Source organism: Manis pentadactyla, chromosome 18 (assembly GCF_030020395.1).
Source record: "Manis pentadactyla isolate mManPen7 chromosome 18, mManPen7.hap1, whole genome shotgun sequence".
Classification (NCBI taxonomy): Eukaryota; Metazoa; Chordata; class Mammalia; order Pholidota; family Manidae; genus Manis; species Manis pentadactyla.
In genome coordinates, this window is record NC_080036.1 from 25,180,083 (window position 1) to 25,199,388 (window position 19,306).

Below are 19,306 nucleotides of genomic sequence, written 5' to 3' on the forward strand. Positions count from 1 at the left end.
AATCTTGAAGATCTCTCAGTCAGTTGGACCTAATCAAATTCTTATTTCTGCTGCTGTCTGTTGGGGGGAGACAGCGTAATGAGAATCAGGAAATCTGGGGAGCAGAGGCTGACTTTTGTTTAGTTAAGCCAAGACTATGAAATCAAATGATCAAAGATGATAAGAAATTTCTCTTTATTTAATAGTCTTCTCTCTCTCTCTTCTTTCTTTTTAAGAAAAATCTTGGCAAAAGAATTTCAACACACACACACACACACACACACACACACACACACAAAACAGAACAAAAAATCTGCAAGACAATCTACAGAGCCCATTTAAAAAATCTGGCTGGGTGGAGTAGAAGAAGGAACTATACCTCTGACAGAAGGATTTAAGGAAAGTTAGTCAAAGGGTTACATTAATAGTTAAGTAGAAAGTGTGTATTGTGTGAAATAATAATCTTGTTTAAGAATTAACAGCAAGGTATCCAGTTGTGTCTAATGCTCACTTCTCTTGAACTATTGTTTAAAGAAGTAGCCATCTTTTAAAAACATAATTAGCAATACAAATGAAATTCAGGTTTTTAAATATATTCTTTAAGGAATGAAATGTTGCACGAAGATGAACCCTGAAAATTTAGGGGAATAGGTACTCCCCAGATTTAACCTTTGGTCACCAAGGATAATAATAGTGTAGGCATTCTGGTGATACATCTGTGAAACGGAGGATAAAGGCTAATGGCCTTTGTCTTGTCCATTATAACTGATTCTAAAATAGGTAACACTAAGCTAGGGAAAGATAGCTTTTCCCCCCTCTGTGCTTACTTATATTCCTCTTACTATAAGAACTTCAACATGATTTGGATTACTATTATATTTCCTAATAATAAATGCAGAGGATGCTCATTACTCAAAGCATGGTTTTAGTTTTAGAAGACAGCAAATATTCCAGAAGCAAACAGACCTGCAATCGCATCTCCTAAACCAAAGGAAATAAGATAGTACTTACTGAGCTCCAAGCAGTTTTATATTTTATTATCTCATTTGATTTCTACTTTTCAACATTACTTGTTGTGGATTTATGAATATTCCCATTTTACAGTTGAGGAAAAGGACCCTTGCTTCTGAGGTTTATTTTCCCCAAGATCACACAGTCCCTGAGAGCTGGCATAGAGGTTCTAAAGTCAGATGCTCTGATGTCACGACCAGCGTTAGCCACTTCTCCTTCTTGGTGTTCTTCCCAGCCACACTGTGTACACATGCCGTGGTCTCTCTCGTGTCCTGAGATGCCATAGTTAAGAAGTCAGGCAAACGTGTATTCTGTTTTAATGTGAGATTTTATGGAACTCAATCCAAGCATAGTAAAGATACCATCTCTTCTTCTCCTCACCAGAGCATATTTGCTTATATTCTAGAGTAAAATTGGGATTCATTTCTCCCCACCGCACCCCTAGCTGCTCATGCCTGCCCACCCTCTTTCTCTCTCTGTCTCTCATCTCCAAGGATGGCCAGCCCACCAGCAGCTCTACTGCCAGGTCCCTCGCCTGCACTATACGCACTGTGCATGCAGCAGCCACCAAGTCCCCCTGAGTCTGGGACTGGGCTCTGGGAATGGATGTACCATTGCTCTGGCAGCTGCTTGTTGTGAGTAATAAACTGTCTCAATCTCAATAAACTGTCTCGATCTCTGACCCAGAGGTCTAGTGTTATCTAGCGAGCAGGTCACACTCTTCTACACTTCCAGTGCCTGACATACACCATGTTTTAAATGTTTAATCTCTTCAGCCATTCACTCATCCACGAGCTTTTTAAAAGAGCACCAATTATACATGAGCCATTCCTCTACACCCTTGGGACATAGCAGTTAATTCTACAGAAGAGGCTCCTGACTTGATGGGGCTTACATTTCATGGGATGAGTAAGCAATAAGCCAGTAAACAAATTAAAAAGCCAATTTTTATCTGGTGATAACTTCTGTGAAGAAAATCTAACAGTGCAGTGAGGGGAAGGCTAGTTTAGACAGGTGGTCGGATGTGGCCTCTCTAGATTGGTAGGTAATTATAATAGTGCAGTGGTTCTCGCATGGGGCTGCTTTTGTTCCCCTGGCCCCAGGAACCATCTGCAAAGTCGGGACACATTTGATTATTGTGACTGGGGGAAGGTGGGGTTACCACCAGCACCTACTGGGCAGAGGCCAGGGATGTGGCTTAATGTCCTGTAATGCACAAGACTCTGTCCTCCAAGAAAGAATGATCTGATCCAAATGTCAGTAGTGCTGGGATCTAGAAACCCTGCTTCAGAAGTAAGAAAGGTACCGTGATTGCCCAGATGGAGGGTTAAGAACTCACTGAAGGCTGGCGGGGTTGGGTAGAGAAGCCTGAACTGAAGACGGGAGCTTTGAGCTGTGTTTTAAAAGCTAATTAGGAGTTTTCCAAGTGGATGAGGTGGGCACTCTAGGAGTAGGCTCTCAGAAGGTCTGGCACATAGGACGTCGTTTCCTTCCAGAGCACGTCCTGGAACACTGGGACCACATGGAGGTAGTCAAGGTGAGGCCAGGGAGCCGTTCTCCCTTGAAACTTTGGAAAGCATTTGGCCTGAAACGTACTGTGTGCATATGTTTGCATATAGCAGTAACATCCCTATCATGTGCAAACATCTCTGTGTTAGAGATGGGGAGGCAGAGCAGCCAGCTCTTCTCCAACCTGTTTCTGTTCCACGTGGACACACAGCCAGATCTCCTATGTCAGTGGCACTGTCAGGGAGGTGTGCCCACATGACGGAACCATCCTGGACTGGGAGCAGGAGTGAGGCATCACCGCCAGGCCCTGCTCAGAAAGCCTCCCACGTGTGGTCCTCTCACCCTTTCCCCACCACTGGCTGGAAGCAGAGGACTGTAAAGTCCCCAGGATGGAGATGTCACAAGATGGAAGGAGGCTGGACCTGAATCACTGTGTGAAAGACCATGCACTGGATTTTACCTGAGCAAAAACCCAGTTGTGTGGGGTTCCAGGGACTGTCTGTTACCATATTAATCTAGATAGTGCTTGGTATTTTAGGTACATTATCCCTGATCCTTTCAATGAGCTCACAATACAAATGTTATTACCCAAATTTTAAACATAAGGAAAAAGGACCATGGTGGTTAAGTAACATAAGCCTGTAAGTGGAGAGAATCAGGAACCAAATGCATGCTCTTTCCGATACGCTAAATAGCTATGCACTTTCCTTCTCCAAGAACTGGTTTTGAATGACTCTGGATAAATTTCCAAGGGAGAGCTTCTCTGGAGTGATTTGCATCCCTGTCTATTTCTTCAGGTTTGGAGGGGAGACAAATACCTTTGTTCGAAGTTTCCACACCTGGTTTAGTAGACCAGTGAGGCATTTTCATCACTTAAAATATCTGACCCAGTATAAGAGGTGCCAAGAGGTAATGGAAACCGCTCTTGCCTCAGTTGTATCATGCTTGTCAGACACTCGCAGATGGATGACAACCTTCAGAAATAGGATTGCTGATAATTCTCCTCAATTTTTTTTTCTTTAATGAACTGAGAATGCACATGAAACCAAGGAACTTCTAGCTTTCCGGCTGCTGGAATTAGTATTTCATGTCCTAGTCAGAGAGCTTGCTGGTCTCTAAGGCTGTTAGTGGGGGAAGTTAGCAGTAGCCCAGAAGAGTCATGAAAGAGAATGGGGGTTTGCACGTACCAGCCCTGGGAAGTCTGAGCAGCCCGTATGTAGGCAGGGATGCGGTGAGGGGCTGAGGTGGGCAGCATGTGCATCTTTGATGTGTTGCATCTGAAAACAAAAGGCAGACAGTGTGTCTGGGTCTCAAAGAGTGAGACAAAAGGCCGAGGGGACACTGAAGTGCCCCTGGGGTTTAGTCTGTCCAGCGTCTCTTTGGGAAACCATCTCTCCTCCATTCTTAGTCCTTGAAATTAAGTTGGGGCTGAGCTTCACCTTCTAGTTGCAGGGCTGGGCATCTGACCCATACCTGACCCATCACTTCTTTCTGTCACCATCTCCACCACTGTCCCCAGCCACAGCGGCTGTGATAAGAATGGGCATATTGCCTAAGCAGTGCCAGTAGGAATTATCCTTAGGGTTGGTTTTATCTGGTGCTGCCATGGGAAAGTGCTCTCTGATCATGGACATATCTAATTACCTCGACAGTACGCATCAGGGAGATTTCTTAACAAGAGCCTGTCTAAGAAGCAGCCTCACAGAATAAAGCAATATCAGAGGATTTAAAAAAAAAGGTAAAAACATGCCCAAATAATGTTGTTTAGCTCCAGATACAGCCATAAATAAAGTCAACCAGACGCTTTAAGGTTTTCATTTTAGGAGACATACATTCCCTTCTGCTGTCTAAATTAGTTTGAATTGGGCCATTCTCATTTGCAACCCAAAGGAATACATATACTGCATGTTTTCCTAGTCCAGAGTAAGGACATGAGTCTTTTCTCCAGCAGCAATGAGAAGTTACTGAAGGATCTGAGCAAGAGAGAGAGATGCTCAAATCTGTGTTTCACAGAGATCATACCAGCTGCTCCTAGAAAGCACAGTTCAGAGGGCCAGACATGACGTGAGCAGACTGGTTAGGAGGTGGTTGTGTGCTAATGTAGATGAAAGAGGTTGGTAGCCTGGATTTGAGTAGCGGATCTCAGAATGGAGAAAATAATACAAGTGAGAGAGATATGTAGGATATAAAATATAATGAATGAATTAATGAATTAAGTATGGAAAATAAGAAGGAAAAAGCAGTTAAGAATCACTCCTATGTTTCTGGCTTGGGAAATTCATTAGATTGGAGAGTGCGGATCAAGGGAAAAATCTATAACAATAACAAATTTGAAGGGAGTATAAAGATCGTGAGTCCACTTTTTAATAAATTTTGTTTGCGATGCCTTTGCCACCTGCATATAGGAATTTCAAATAGGCAGCAGGCAAGTTGGGCCTGCATTTCAGACACAAACACTGGACAGAAGATATGCATTTGCTTTATCTGTGCATTGATGGTAATTTTAATTCATAGGTGTGCATAAGTTCAGAGGCCTGGGGCTGAGACTTGGGTATATATTGGGTCCAATATTTACTAGCTAAGCAGAAAAGAATGAGTCTGTGAATGAAGACAGAGATAGGGCCACCAGAGGGGTAGGAGGAATTCAGACAGACCAGTGTATCAATTCAGGTGGGAGAAAAGGGTTTAAGGATGTTGAGGTCAGCATCATTGATTGCTGCTGAGAGGTCTGAGAAGCTGAGAACTGAGAAATTTAGCAGTATAGCTGGTATTGGTAACTTTAGGAACTGTTTCAATAATGCAATCAGAAAAAGTCAGATGGGGAGGAGTGGGTTGAGGAGGGAGTCAGGAGGAGGGAGACGGAAATGGGTTCCTATCAAGGATGCTTTCAAGCCAGTAGCCCTTCACATGCAGAAATGAGCCAGTAGCAGCTAGATGCATGCCTGACAAATTGAGGTTTGGGGTTAGATTTGCCTAGATTCCTCAGAATCAACAACACATGTATTCTTGGTTCTTTGTCCATGGTTCAGTTATGCATCAGCATGTATTAAGTATTTACCCTATGTTAGGATCTGGATCCTACAGTTGCACAGACTTGGTTCTTGGCTTTGAGGAACTGCTCATCTAGATGGGGAAATACACTCGCAAACTATCCTAATTCAACATGGTGATGTGGTGAAGGAATATGGATACTCCTGTGGGGATCAGCAAAAGCTTCCTGGAGGGGATGACAACTCAACCCAGTCTTGAAGGATATATAGCAGTTAAGTTTATCTATGTGGAAATATAACTGTTCCATACATGGAGCCAGTCTATTAAAAAAAAAGGACATCAATACAATTAGCCTTCATGTACCTAATGGAATAAATGCACAGAAAACTAGAAGTCAGTTTACTTATATCTGTGACTTGTCCTGACCACTACCACTTGGTGCTACATCCATTGAAAAAGGAAAAGGCAGAGCCATTAGGTGTGTATGGAAAAGAATCTCTACTAGACTTCTTATCTCCAAGGGGTTTCAGAATGAAATATACCAGCTCCACAGGGAAGCCTCTGACAGATGGGAACCTATTTAACCAGCTATGGAAAATGAGTAGGCTGGCTCTGAGAGGGACCACACAGTCCACCAAAATCTATTCTCAGAGATGTGGGTGTTGGCAGGACCCAGTGACCCACATTCAGAAATATTTGTCTATTAATTAGGGCAGGTGGTTCCATCCCAGAAGACTTTGCCTAGCAACTGTAACCAAGAGCATCTGTAACTTCAGTCCTATGAAAGATGTTCAAGTGTGAGAAATCAAAGCAGTGTGTATAGGAGCAAGAGCCATTCTGAACCCGAGACTGATGCTCTATCTGTGCCCCCGTTTTCCTCTGGTCCAAATGAATAGTTTCTGACAGCCCAGAAGATCCCCTAAACAGAATAACTCTTCTCCCCACAAATTTAAATTGTGTAGCCTTTTCATCGGGCACATGAATACCAGTGATGGATGGTTTCGCCTAAGGATATTATAACAGTGTTTGAGGGTCATTACAGGATGGTTGGGTTATAGCACAGTTACAGTGGAGCTTTTCATACACTATCGGTGTGCCTTAAGCTTCATCCAAATCATTAAATATATATTTGTGTAGCATTCTTCATAGGCTGAGGGCACAGTATTGAGTAAAACAGAGCCTCTGTGCTCAAAAACTTAAAATCTATAGGAGGCGAGCAACAAAGGCATTTCAGTGCAGTGAGATATCAGGGCAATAGGGAGTTTTAAGTGCAGGGAGCTCTGGGAAGTGGTGGGTAACCCAATCTTTGCAGGGTCATGGAAGGCTGATGGGGAGGTAAAGTATAAAGAAAATTAAAATTCATCTTGAGGAGAAAGGAGAGAAGGATGTTCTATGATGTGTTAACAATATATATCAAGGCCAGGAGACATGAGTAAGGCATATTTGTTGAATAACTAATGGCTTGGGATTTAAAGGGCTAAGATAGACATATAAGAGAGGAGATGGAGAGGCTTACCCCAAGGCAGAGAGAGGAGCTGGGAGGAATGACTGATTCTAGAGATGGTACAGAGGTAGGGGTCATAGGACACTGCCATCGGAAATATGAAGAAGGATGCAAAAGGCAACTGGGATCCCCTGGTGACCATAGACTTCTCTTGGTGAAAGGAAGTGATAGACCTCAGTCTGAGTCTGTCCGTTTGAGTTGGCTCCATGGAGGAAAAAATCCCACTCAAACTTTGCAAATCTATTTGTGCATCTTAGAATTCAGTCCTACGTCATTGAGGGATGACATACAAATCCAAGATTGTCTGACTGCTATTGGGAGAGAGCTGTCAACATCTCAGACCCACAGAGGAAGATCACTTGAAAGATCGCTGTTGTAAATTTGACTGGAATTGCACTGAATTAGCAGATCCAATTAGAGTTTTTATGATAGTGGTAACTGCCATCCATCTAGATATACCTGTTTTCATTTATAGGATTTCTTTTTAGTCTTTCCATAAAATTTTACCTCTGGCCATAAAGGCTTTGTATATTACAATTTTTTATTTGGAACACGTTTTATCTTAAAGATAAGTCTCCATTTGCATTTGACAATAGCCACGTTACCTCTTCTCGGTTTCTTTTAATTTTGACATATCACATGTTCACGAAGTGAACCAACCATTACTGGAAGGCTTGATGACAAGGTAGTCATGATCAAAAAACTGTCACCCAGATCAAGAAACAACATTATGTGCATCCCAGATGTCCCCTTCGAGTCATTACATTTTCTAGGGATTCTTCACTATCCTGATTATCAAACACCTTTTTTAAAATGTTATGCAGATAGAATCAGACACTATGCATTCTTTTGGATTGACTGCTTTTTGTTTTTACTCAGCGTGGGGTTTGTACTATTTGCCAATATTGTTACATAAAGTTGTAGCTTATTCATTTTCATCCTGCATAGTGCTCTAAATTGCAAATACTATTTTTCATGTATTTATTCATCAGACCCTCAAGAGGTGTTTGGGTAGTTTCCAGTGAGAGGAGTTATGAATACTGCTCCTGTGAATATTATTGTGTCTTTCGATTAACATGGACATGCAATTATTTGGGTTGAAATGTAGGTATGGATTTACCGAGTCATAGGACACACATATGTTCAGCTAGTAGTAGGTGCTTCCAAAGAGTTTTTCAGCACTCTGTGGAGAGTCCTGATGCTCTACCATGTCAATCATTGGTTTTGCCTTTCTTTTTTGTTGATTCATTCTAGAGAGAATAGTGACATCTCATTGTGGTTTAATTTGCACCTTTTCAGATGACTAATGAAATAGAGCATTTCATGTTTATATTTTATTAGCCATTTGAATATCCCCATTTGTGAAGAGGCTCTTCCAGTTTTTGTTCATTGTTCTGTTGAGTTGGTTGTGTTTTTCTGACTGATTTGGAGAAGTGGGTGTTTGCACACACACAGATACACACGGACACACTCCACTTTTCACTCCCTTACGAGCATATTTTGATGTGTAGTTATTCTTAGTCTAATGTAATATGACTTACCATTTATTTTCCTTTGTGGCTAGCACTGTTTGTATCCTGTTTAAGATATCTTTACCTACCCAAAGTTCGTGAAGCTATTCCCTTATGTCTCCTTCATAAAGCTATATTATCTTGCCTTTCATGTGTAGGTCAATGATCCACAACTAGCTATTTTTTGTATATAGTATGATGTAGGGGTCAAGATATATTTTCTTCCACATGGTATATCCAGTTGGTACAGTACCATTTGTTGAAAAGACCTTACTGCACTGAAGTGGTACCTTTTTCATAAATCAGATGACGATATATATCAGAAACTATTTCTGGACTCAGTTCTGGTTTGCTGATCTATTTGTCTATCATTAGGGCAATATTATACTTTTTAATTATTAGATTTATCATTATTATAGCTTTATAGTAGTCCTTGATATCTTACTGGGTATGTCCTTCAATTTTGTTTTTCTTCTTCAGGATTACCTTGCCTATTAATTTGTAAACTTCCCAAAAGGTACGTTCTGGGAGAGAATTTACAATCTGCTAATATGAAATCTTCCATTCTATGAACAGAGAATATCCTTCCAATTCATTGGTTCTCTTCAAATCTCTCTCAGTAGTTTTCCAAATTTCTCATTTCAGAAGAAATTTTAATTTAGTTTATTCATGGATATTGGACATTTTATGATAAATCATATCTTTGAAAACAGTATATTTTATTTTCAATGTTGTATTATGTTTCATATCTCTTTTAAAAAACAGAGAGCAGATTTTTTAAGCTGACCATTTCTGTCTTTACTGATAAATTTAGTTCATCGACATTACCGATATGAGTTAATTTATTTTCTCTCACCTACTTTGAATGTTCTGTGTGTCATGTTTCATCTTTACTTTTATCCCCATTTTCTACCTTCCACAGGATCAATTTTATTTATTCCAGTTTTTTCTTTACAGTTGTGGAAGGTGCATATTATGCTTTTATTGTTTTATTGGTTTCCCTTAATATTTCAATGTAATGCCTCCTTTGTGAGTTGATATGAGAAGTTAGTAGAGATAATGAGGCAATATATTCTGAGTGCATGACCCGTGATATGTGCTTGAAAATGATAATTATCATTATGAGTCTTCCTCTGACTTCTAGAAATACTACCAAGAGACAAAATTCATCATCTTCCCTTCTTCCCTCCCATTGTATATCTCTCTGTCTCACTTCATACATCTTTCTAAGACTGGACATCAAACCTATGGTAAAGAAAGGGCTTTGGTATCTGAGTTATTTCATCATAAGAACAAAATAGAGTTACTACATGCATCAGGGATGGCTTTACACAGAGTGGCTTCCAAAGGCAGTGGAGTCTCAGCCTGAGGCTTATGAGATTGGGAGCTACATGCACTTCCTCCACGTTGCCTGAATGTGACTTGCTAGAAGTAGATATAGTGATGCTGGTCATCTGCTGGGAGAAACAAGAACAAAGGGGTTCTGGCCTGAAAAAGAAAATGGTTTGCATTGGGATGCTTTAGTTTATTAGCAGAATTGTGCCTTTTTCCACTGAAAAGTTTCTTCATAATCCCTCTCCACCACCGTTCATGGGTCTCTGGCTCTGAGGCCCAGTCACGGATCTCGGGCTTTCTAATCATTTTAATTTGTGAACCTTCTGACTCTCAAGTCACCATTTCACAACACCATTCATCCCAATATCAGTCCTGATGTTCTGGGAATACATCTATCAAAGAGCCTTGACTCATTGCAAAGTCTTCATTGTTCTTATGTTTTTTACATGAGGATTACTTGACAGTAATCCTTACATACCTTTGGGAGGCAATGTCTGACGCTTTAGCAGGCTCGGTGCTGAGTGGTGGGTATGATTCCTCGTTCCAAGGTATTTTTTTTTCCACTCCCTACCAAGGCAGACAGGACAATTCAGGCAGAAACTCTATAGTGGAGACAGTAGGATTTGACTGCTTCCGATTTCTTAAAATGTGTTTGAAATACCACCGAGTCCATTCTGATCTTGTTTGGCGAGTTGGAAGCAAGATCCAGAAAGAAGCTTTCCTTCTCTGGTGAGGGTGTTTGAAAGCCTTGAGGACATGGGTGGTTAGAAAGTCGTTTTCAAGTGAAGCGCATCTTGGATCATGCTCCTCACTTGGGTTAATCCTGGCTTGTGATTGACAGAGTCTATTGGGGGACAGGCAGCAGTGGGGAAGGAAGGGAAGCCAAACTTGAGCCCTAGAAAGCATTTTTATAAACGTGGTTATCACCTGGCACTTTAGTTCACAGCAGTAAAGCAGACATTTCATTCTTGTGAAGGTTAGCACTGAAATCATTTAAGATTTAAAGACAGTTGGGATATCTTTGCTAAATTTCCTAAAAGCCCCAAAGCGAACTTTCCATTTTAATTTTTTGATTGAACTGGCCACTCTTTGCCTGTTTGTTTCTTTTACATGGTGCTCCATCTCCCCGATGGCATGCATAATGAGCTAAAAGGCTAAGAAAAACAGCTGGATCTTGGGGGAATCCGTATCCACGAAGTTGCTTCATTCCTTCAAATTGCTTATGCTTTCCAGTTGTTTGAAGGAAGTTCTTCCACTAAATGAAATCATTATTTTAATTATTATGCCCTGTCCCCTGCCATGTCCCCACTACTATCTTCCCTTCTTGTCAATCCATTTGAATGCATGCATATCCTCCTACCAGGAGCGCTGAGATGAAGCCCTGGGTCCTCTCCTCTGTTTTCTTTCTCATCGTCTTCAAAGGCATGCACGTACTTGGTGTTCATGTTGATTAGCTGCTATGGCCTTTTTTTAACATCTGAGGCACTCTAGGAATAAATTCCATTGTTTGCACAAACTTTTCCATTTTTTTTTTTACCTTTTCTTTCCCTTTTGGAATGGAAATAATCTTCCTTTCCTGGGCAGCTTTGCGAGCTGGAAGAGTATGTTATCTACGTACACAGGAGTGTCTTCCATCCAGGGTAGCCCGGTCCTTCCCCCAGGGTACAAGATTCCTTGCCATTGGCTTTCTTAGTATCTCTGCTTTTAAATTTCATTAAAGGGAGCAGGGGAAATATTGGTCAAAGGGTTCAAAGCTTCAGTTACACAGGGTGAATAAGGCCTCAACATCTAAGCTTGGTGATTATTGTGAAATATATTGGACTGTGTGCTTGAAATTTGTTAAGAGAGTAGGTTTTGTGTTGCCATATGCAAAATATGGCAATTATGGGGGGTGATAGATAATGCTAATCAGCTAGATTGTAGTAATTACTTAACAGTGCACACATATGTCAAGACATCGTGTTTATACCTTCAATATGTACAACTTTTATTTGTCAGTTAAACCTAAATAAAGGTGTTTTTCTTTTAAAAAGAAGGCTGAAAAGTGTATTTTAGGAACCCACTGTGAGGTTCTGGGGGGCTATGACCCATTCACTAAGAAAATTACCTTTCTAGTTTAGAGCAGGGAGAGGACTAGGTAGAGACATGAGCATAGATTTTGAGGTCTGAGCGACATGAGTTCAGTTCCTGACCCTTAATTACTTGATATGCACTATTGAACTGTCTTTAACCTTAGTTCACCATCTCTAACTTGTGAATAATAATAATACTTTCCATAAAGGGATGTTGTTAATTTTCAATGAAATAACTTATATAAAGGGTTTAGGACAGAGCTGGCACATTATAAGCTCCTAATGTCATGTTAAATATTAATAATGATATTAATAATGTTGGCGCATAGAGAATACTGTTCCCCACAGAGGGAAACTACTGATGGAATTCAGGAAAAATATAACCAGGAAGTTAATTTGCTTTGTGAACTGGTCTACTGCAAGCAGGAGATGTGGTTATGCAAATTCCAGAAATAATAGCTAACATTTATTTCACTTGCCAGAGTATTCTCATTGCCCCAATGGTTTTCAAACCTTACTGTAAATAGAAGCCCCTGGGAAGCATGTTCTAAATGCAGAAAACCAGGTTTTAGTTTGGTTGCATGGAAGTCGATTCTGCTTTTTAGGAATTAATTTGGGAGTTTCCATTGACTATACATTAAAGACTACCATACTGGACTTTTAATAAAGTTTACTGTCCTTGTGAATGTTCTCACTAGTACCTGAATATTCCCACAGTTTCCTGTTTCAAAGGCAACTGGGACATTGGGTGCTTTATAGAATTATCCTCAGAGTCAGGTTAGCCTGCCTTGACCTATAGAATATTCTGGAATGTTATGGTCTTTAGGTCTAGGCCCATGTTCCTTCAAGACGTCAGGGTCCTTCCAGTTTATAGTTTATTGGCCAGATGAAATCTGACATCACTGGGAGAAGAACTCTGTAGTATCTCTTCAACTTTTGCTGTGTGCCTTCTATAGCACAGGGGCTGTATCCCCAGTACTTCCAAAGTAAAAGGTTATTAAAAATCAGCTCACAAACTCTTCCTATTTTCTCAAGTGCCTCTTCAACTCCCAGTGTTACAATAGTAATAATTATGGCCGTACATTAAGAGGAAGGCTGCACTTTTTACAGGCACAGTCCCAAGGTGCAAATGAGTGGGTGTTGATCCAGATGGAGCCTCCTTTCATAAGGGACACTATCTGCCCTTCCACATCTCTGGGGCCCAAGAACAGGGAGAAAGGGGAGCCGGGGCCTGGCTGTAGAGAAGCATAGACAGGTTGCTCAGGGATTAGGTGGTGAGAATTAGGAGGAAGCATGGCTTGAATAACCAACAGTGTTTCACTGGCTGAATAACCAACAGAATCCTTTAGGAATCTTGCCGGTTCAAAAGTTCTGGAGTGTGGCATAGGCATTTGTGAATTTTCAGGGGTCAGGAGTGATTATGGGTCTGGCCAGTTTGGGAGCTACAGGTATCAGTGAGGAATCAGAAGCGAGAAGACAATCACAAGCTGTGATCCAGATAATTGTATCCCAGGAGAACTACGTTAGATACAACCAGGCGCTCAGAGGGCTCTTCTCACTGGAGCAACGAAGGTAGGACTAGCATTTCATTCAGAAACTCAGCCAGGAGAGCCAGGGCTCCATCAGAGGCTGGGGAGTGGCTGTGATTGGAGGGGGAAATGATTTTAGGGTCCTAGGCTAGCACAGGTACTGTAGGCTCTAAGCTGTGAGTGTAGTGTGGTTTGTGCACGGACACCACAGGGTAAGTAGTTGTGAAGGGGTTTGTTTTCTCCTCGGAGGCTTTATACTTGTCTGGATTCTCATAGAGTATAATACCTGGTTCTTCTGGGACTCGCCTCTGGGTCAAAGCCTTGGTTCTGGAAGTTCACGAATGCCAAGGGGTCTGAGCTGTAGGAAGAGAGTATGACTGGATATGGCTGTGCCAAGCATTCTGACAGTCATGCCCTCTTCCAGGCATGCTTTTATGCCCATATTGGTGTGCAAAACAGAGAGAGCCAGGCAGACGTCAGAGTCCCCTAGTTCCTGGCCAGGATCACTGTATGTACCAGTAGACAGCAGGTGCTGAGGTTTTTAATAAGATATTCAGGGCATGCAAAATATAGAGAAAAATAGAACAGGTGCACATGGGCTTACCATCAAGCTTAAATAATAAAGCATCACAAACAAAATGGATTGTGTGGTCTTTAGATCTGTACTGTAATGCATCTTCTTCTTCACAGCCTAGCCACTGTTTTGAATTTAGGTTCTACCATTCCAAGGCCTGCCTTATACCTTTACTACTTTGGTATGTTTCCATAAACTATATTTATATGATATGTATAAAATTTTAACTTTTATATAATTGTTTCATACTTTATGCATCCTTCTGCTTTCTTTTTTATTCAATGAGTGTTTTCGAGACTGATGCGTGTCAATGTATATAGATCCAGCCCTTTACTTTAATTTTCTTGTAGACAAAATGTGTCACAACTTCACCATTGACACTGTGCAGCTTTGAACACTCTTGCATGTATCTTCTCTACCCTGGCAGGACTGTATCTCCAAGACTGGAGATTTTTGGGGTCATGATGTATGGGCATCTCCTAGCCTTTGCTAGAAGTGTCTAAAGGTTGCAGCAATTTATACCCCCAGCACTAGTGTGTGAGTTCTCAGTGTTCCACCTCTTTGACAACACTTGGTATTGTCTGTCTTTGTCATTTCTACCAGTCAAATGTTTGATTGGTGTGAACTGACTGTGGTTTATTTTGCATTTTCTTGATTATTACTGGGGTTTGGCGATTCAGGTTTTCTCTTCAAAAGCATTCCCTATCAGTAAACCTATTTCCCTTTGACTTTTTTTTTCCTATTCTCATGTTGATTTCAAGGTGTCCTTTACATATTGTGGATCCTAATCCTTGCCCTTTAGTTGCATTGAAAATTCCCCTCAGTCCGTGGGGTATCTTTCTGGGGGTCAACTTCTTGGAAATAAAAGATCAAGTAGGAAAAGAAAGAAGTACACATCAGGTTTGGGGAAACCAGGAGGTGTGGGAATGGGAAATCGCAGCAGAGCTGCTCAGGCCAGAGGAACGGATCAGGATCCAAAAGTTCCGGGATCGGAGGCAGCGGCTCTGTCCAGTGCTCATATGAGACTGAGCCCGCGGAAGAATCTAGATGCTTCTCTGGTCCCTTGTCTGTGCACCCATGCAGCCTAGGAACCAAATATGAATCAAGGGAGGAATAAAGAACTCAGTGGTTACCTTATCCAGCAAACAGTTACATGAAACCACACCAAGTACCAGCCAGGACACCAGCTTGCTCGTGTTACATACACACCTAGGCTGTCAGGAGCTCTCAGGATTGGCAGAGACCCCACCTCTAATGAAGCCATTGTAAGATGATGTGTCAAGAGCCTCAGTAGAACTGAGTACAGGATAATACTGGAACCACTGATTTCTTCTTTCATTTGTGAAATATTTACTGAACACCTGCTATGGGGCCTCAGGATACGGCAGCAAACAGCAGAGGCAAGCACTCCTGGAGCCTCTATTTCAAAGGTGTGAGATGACGGGTAAGCCATCGGCAAACAGATCAAGTCACTGCTGTGCATGAGTAACCGTTAAAAATTAGTTCATAAGCAAGATAATTCAGACAAAGGTCCATGTCATGCTGAATACTTTAAAAAGGTTGATGTGATGGAAAGTATTGAAGAGTGGCTCTCCCTCTGTGGGCATGGCCAGGGAAGCCCCCTCTCTGAGGCCTCTTCGTTGAGCTGAGGTGTATGGGACGGGAAGGAGTGAGCCGTATGAAATTGGAAGGAGGGTATCCCGCACACAGGAAGAGTAAGTGGAAGTCTGCAAGGCAAGGATGAGCTTGGGTTCATGGATAAAGCAAAATCCTAAAGAGGGAGTCATGCAATCTGCTGTCAGGCAGGGGACTTTGAGGTTGAAGGCAGACTTTGCAGAGGAGGTCGTATTAGACACAATCTGGAAGGATGGAGACAAAGCTGGAGAACATTCTAGCTAGAGGAAATAACATGAACAGGGATTAAGAGAGTAAATACGCTGTGCAAGGTCAAAGCTTTACCTTCTGAAGCCACTACTCTATGTCATTACAGAGTCGGAAACAAGATCCACTCGGCCCCCACATGCAGCTCTTCCTGGGCTCTGGGCTCAGCCCAGTTGCCTGCACACTCGCGTCTCCTAATTTAGAGTCTTGGAAATTCAATAGGCTCCATCTTCAGCAAGACCCATCAAGAGACCCAGCAAAGCAGACTGTTCGCCATTCCCCTGTCCAGGGATATGAATATAACAGAATTCAGATTCTGATTTTTAACTAGGGGTGAAAGCGTTCATCAGTGATGGTCCGAGACACATTTTAGCCGAATTCCCATCGCTGAAGCTGCTGCTTTGGTCTCGGTGGTTGCTGCCTGGTTGTTTGAATTTTCTTTGCCAGATATTTCACTCAGGTGTCTAAATGATGTCATTGTGGGGGACACACAAGTGCACGGAAGTGGGCCTGACTCCGTCATCTCAGAAAGCTGAGGGGGAGCAAGTAGTGAGCCCATAAATGATACCTCCTGGTCAGCGATCCGGGCTCTGCAGAACTGCACTCCAGCTTTACCGCCTGCATTTGCACAGCGCCCATCTCTGTGACTCTCCGGATTGCTCACTCCGGGGGATGGTTTTGAACACACACAAGTCTTAGCAATTTGTTTCTGAAAGAATAGAAATATTCACTTGACTGGGTAAATGCTGCTGCTTGATAGGGAACATAGGGTATCTCATCCTTCCCTGGAGATTGTTCTGGAAAGTCTTCTCAAATTTATCTCTATGACTCTTAGTTCTGCTTACATGATTCCAATCATGTGAATAGTCTCTGGTGATGAAAATAGTCACTGAGGGACTCAGAGTCACCACACTTCTTAATCAGAAACACCCCATCATTCCCGATTTTCACTGTCTTCACTTTCTCTGTTATCTGATTCCTTAAAGCTAGGCATGATATAAAAATAAGAGTGTTTTGGTGTTGTTATTTTGAGTAATTATTGGTGCATGCTCATAACTTAGTTCTCATCCCAGGAAATGCAAAACCTTCTGAAGAAAGTGCACAGAACTGCATTTGGCAATTATTTCTAATCACAAAGCTCATACAAATTTCATGTCAAATACCATGTCAGGGGCCAGGTAGAAGCAGTATGTTTATCTAGAAGAAAGATACTATAGATGTTATCCCATCAAGACATTTGGGAGGCTTTGTCAGCCTCAGGAAAGAGCTCACATGCTGCATTAATTTCATTAATTAAACACAAAGAGTGGGGGTCTGGGGGAAACAGAGGAAGGAAGGGACAGAGTCGTATTTTGCAAAGGTGTTTGGAGATCTCTTCATTTCTCCAGTTTCTGCTGTTTAAATCTTTCTCTGGGCTTAATCCACAGCTTCCGGGGTCTCCAGCCTTGTGCCTTGGGGCAAACTTGCAATTCAAGCTTGTTTTCTAGAATATCCAGTCATAAAAGACGATCATTTGGATTTGGGGGCTTCTTATGATCCTGCTATGTATTATCGTATGGCAATGGGAAATTCTTTCCACTGGAATACCAAGGGGAGGGGGGATGCCTGAAAAAAGGAATAGAGCCTGAGAATTTAGCAATTCACTCTCACGATTACTCCCTCTTAAACTTATATGGCTAAAAAGATCCAATATGCCTTCAATTAAATTTAGCAAGAATTTAGGAAATGTATCACATTCCATGTGATAGCATCTCCTGTAACATACTGTGTGGCTTCTGTAACCCACAGGAAATGATTTCATGAAAAAAAACTGCAACAAGTCCCAAATACTAAAAAAGACAGAAGAATAGGTAAGTGGCAAAGTCCATACACAAAATAACCAAATAATCCATGTTGCAGGATGCCAGGAAGGAAAAAGATCAGTCTCCAACAAGATGTTCATCTGATCAGCAATCGTTAAAAGAGAGGCAGCATCAAGAAGGCATATTAAGGTAGAGATAGGAAGAATATTTGGAAATATATAAAGACCCAGCCCTTAGACTGAGATCATAATCCTGGCCTGGAAAACACATGGACCCACAATGACCTTTCCAAGCAGCTGCCATTTGACTGGGTGGACTGGTCAGTTTAATGAGCTGCTAAGGTCTGACATGGGGTCCTTGCAAGGCTGAAGCTAAAATTTGTGAGGAGTTTGCAGCAAACGGGCTTAGTATATGAAGTTCAGTCTTTCCATTTATTATTTGTATGACTTAGATAAGTATTTATACTCCCTGGTTTCCACATTTGCCAGTTAGAGATGTTCCTAATTCATATGATTACCTTGAGAATTAAACAAAGTAATAAATGCTAAATACTTTATGCATAGCTGTTGCTAGTAAATGCGAGCCAGTGTTCCGGGCAGGGAGGCTGGTGACAATGACCTCGGCGTTTTTCAGGCTCAGTATTCCTTAAGGGGTGAAATCAGCTGGGTCTCTGGATGCGTATATTCCCTGCCTTCACCCTGCTTTCCCACAGAGCCACTATCAATGAAGATCTGTGTACCTCCATTTCTCATCTAAATATTTAATCAAACCAGTGGTCACTGCCTTTTTCCTCCAGTCTTAGCCATAATATCAGCTGGATTCCAAACACATCTTTCCTAATTTCATACAGTTCCTAACACAGTTCTTTGCCCATATCTGATTTTGTATAGTTCGTGCTGTGATTGTACATCTAACTCCAGTGCCCACACATACTCTGAAATAAGTCTGTCCTAATTTTGAGCACTAGCTACATTTACCTCCATCCCCTGAGTGTTAGACCAGAAGGTTCTTTGCAACAGAATTACATGGGTATTCATCTTTCTCTCCAGTCCCCTTCCCCTTCTTATATTCTGATTTGATTGATCTGAGTAGGGTTTGGAGTATTTATTAGCAAGGAGAGTACTCAGGTGACTCTGATTTAACCTGTCCACTGGCTAGAATTTGGGAATGATCATTTTAGACTGAAAATTGTCCAGGAGACTGGAGAAATAAAATGAATGCATATGCCAAGCTGGAAATGAACATTGTCTCTTCAGGGGGTGCAGCTCTTAGAGCGGCCAATGAGATTTTTATTGGGAGTACTGCGAGGTGTGCATTTAATATGAGTCCACATTATGAAGAAATTTATTGAACAGAATAAAGCAATTAAACAGGCTTTGTAATCATTACCTACCATGTCTAAATATATCTTGGTATAATCCTCATAAATGTAACAACATCCAGAGATTATAAAACAGGAATTTAGAAAAGAAAGGCATATTTCCATGATCCATTAATATTATCAACAGAAATATGGATATTTATCTTTTCTATTCCCCACTGCTTATATATTTTTAAACTACAGGGGTATTTTCACTTTCTTGTTACTATATTCCTTAAACAATTGAT

General features: G+C 41.4%; 1 protein-coding gene across 14 annotated transcripts in view; it reads left to right on the forward strand.

The window, feature by feature from the left end:
* The window catches only part of AGBL1 (AGBL carboxypeptidase 1), an 834,111-nt gene that overhangs the window by 526,282 nt on the left and 288,523 nt on the right, over positions 1–19,306 (forward strand). The window contains exon 23 of one of the 14 annotated variants that reach the window (XM_057494798.1): positions 1,485–1,639. The exons of 12 other annotated variants lie outside the window; for them this stretch is intronic. In XM_057494798.1, the coding sequence (XP_057350781.1) occupies positions 1,485–1,629 (145 nt within the window). In that variant the 3' untranslated portion in view covers positions 1,630–1,639. Of the gene's footprint in view, positions 1–1,484; positions 1,640–19,306 lie in introns of those variants that run through there. One more of the 14 variants, XM_057494803.1, reaches the window with a different exon arrangement.